The sequence below is a fragment of the Penaeus monodon genome, chromosome 33 (genome assembly GCF_015228065.2).
Source record: "Penaeus monodon isolate SGIC_2016 chromosome 33, NSTDA_Pmon_1, whole genome shotgun sequence".
In the NCBI taxonomy this organism is placed as follows: domain Eukaryota; kingdom Metazoa; phylum Arthropoda; class Malacostraca; order Decapoda; family Penaeidae; genus Penaeus; species Penaeus monodon.
In genome coordinates this window covers 10,106,159-10,107,208 of record NC_051418.1, presented here as the reverse complement: position 1 = coordinate 10,107,208, position 1,050 = coordinate 10,106,159, and the positions used below count along the sequence as shown (strand labels likewise).

The 1,050-nt window shown below is 43.7% G+C and overlaps 1 protein-coding gene across 1 annotated transcript in view; it reads right to left on the bottom strand.

Annotated features, from left to right (window-relative positions):
* LOC119593988 (serine/arginine repetitive matrix protein 2-like) overlaps nt 1-1,050 on the bottom strand; it is a gene marked incomplete at its 5' end in the record, with an annotated part of 12,295 nt that overhangs the window by 6,352 nt on the left and 4,893 nt on the right. Inside the window, 2 exon segments of the mRNA XM_037943011.1 lie at nt 277-441; nt 557-1,050. Coding sequence (XP_037798939.1) covers nt 277-441; nt 557-1,050 — 659 coding nt within the window.

The window sequence follows — 1,050 nt, the reverse complement described above, 5'->3', positions numbered from 1 at the left end:
AAGTTGGACCAAGGTTTTTATACCAGATTAATTTCATACATGTAGAGCTATTTGTAGACATTTAGAAATTTAATTTATTTTTTCTTTTTAGAAGGATAATGGGTGAACAAAGGAAGAGTCACAGATCATTTTCTGGGCTAGAATTGATATATATGGTATCCCAATTTTTGTTATAAATCCCAAGGCTATAACCTAATATATCATTTTTCCTTTATTGGTTAGATGCCCTCGTTAAGCACAAATATCATTAAGCCGTCTAAGAAGCTTCCTCATTACCTTGGGGATCTCGAGCGAGAAGTAGGTGACCGTGAGCGTGGTGATGGTGAACGGGACCTTGATGAAGACGGAGAACGTGAGCTGCGAGTGCTACGTGAAGATGATCTCCCTCTGCTGGAGCTTCGGGAGTACCTGCTGTGGGTTGGTGAAGCTGCTGTCACCCCACTGGAAGTATTGTGATAATCCATTTTGAAATATTTGTGACAATCAGATCAAGATTTGTACATCAGCATGTTATGCAATACTGGGAAGAGGATTGGGAGAAATTTTGTTTATCTACCTTGTGTGAGGTGCTGGTGATTTGCTTGCAGAAGGTCTTCCTGTGTGCCGCCCATTTTGTGGAAGTCTTGGTAACTCCTGAGATCCAATGGCCCGGACAGTGACCAGCTCACCTGGTCTTTTCAGGACATCATTGGTTTCTAAGACCTTAGACACTGTCTGATTCTGATTCCATTTTGGGCTACTTTTATCACCTAATCCCACTTTAGTTGGACTACCCATTTTTGGCAAAGGTATTGACCCACAGGAAGGGCTTTCTCTAACACTCAATCTCTTTGGCGACTTGCTCACAGAACGGGACCCTGACCTCACCTTCTGTGGGTCTGTGCCTATCACATATCTCTGCGGTTCACGCTGTATGGGGGAATAGCTCAAGTCACGGCTGTTTGATCTCTCATTGCAATAGACCTCTGGCTTAGTGCCTTTCTCTGCGACCTCATGCTCTTGACTTGCATTAGGTACTTGCAAAGTTGCTGGCCCTTTTGGTGAGGCTTG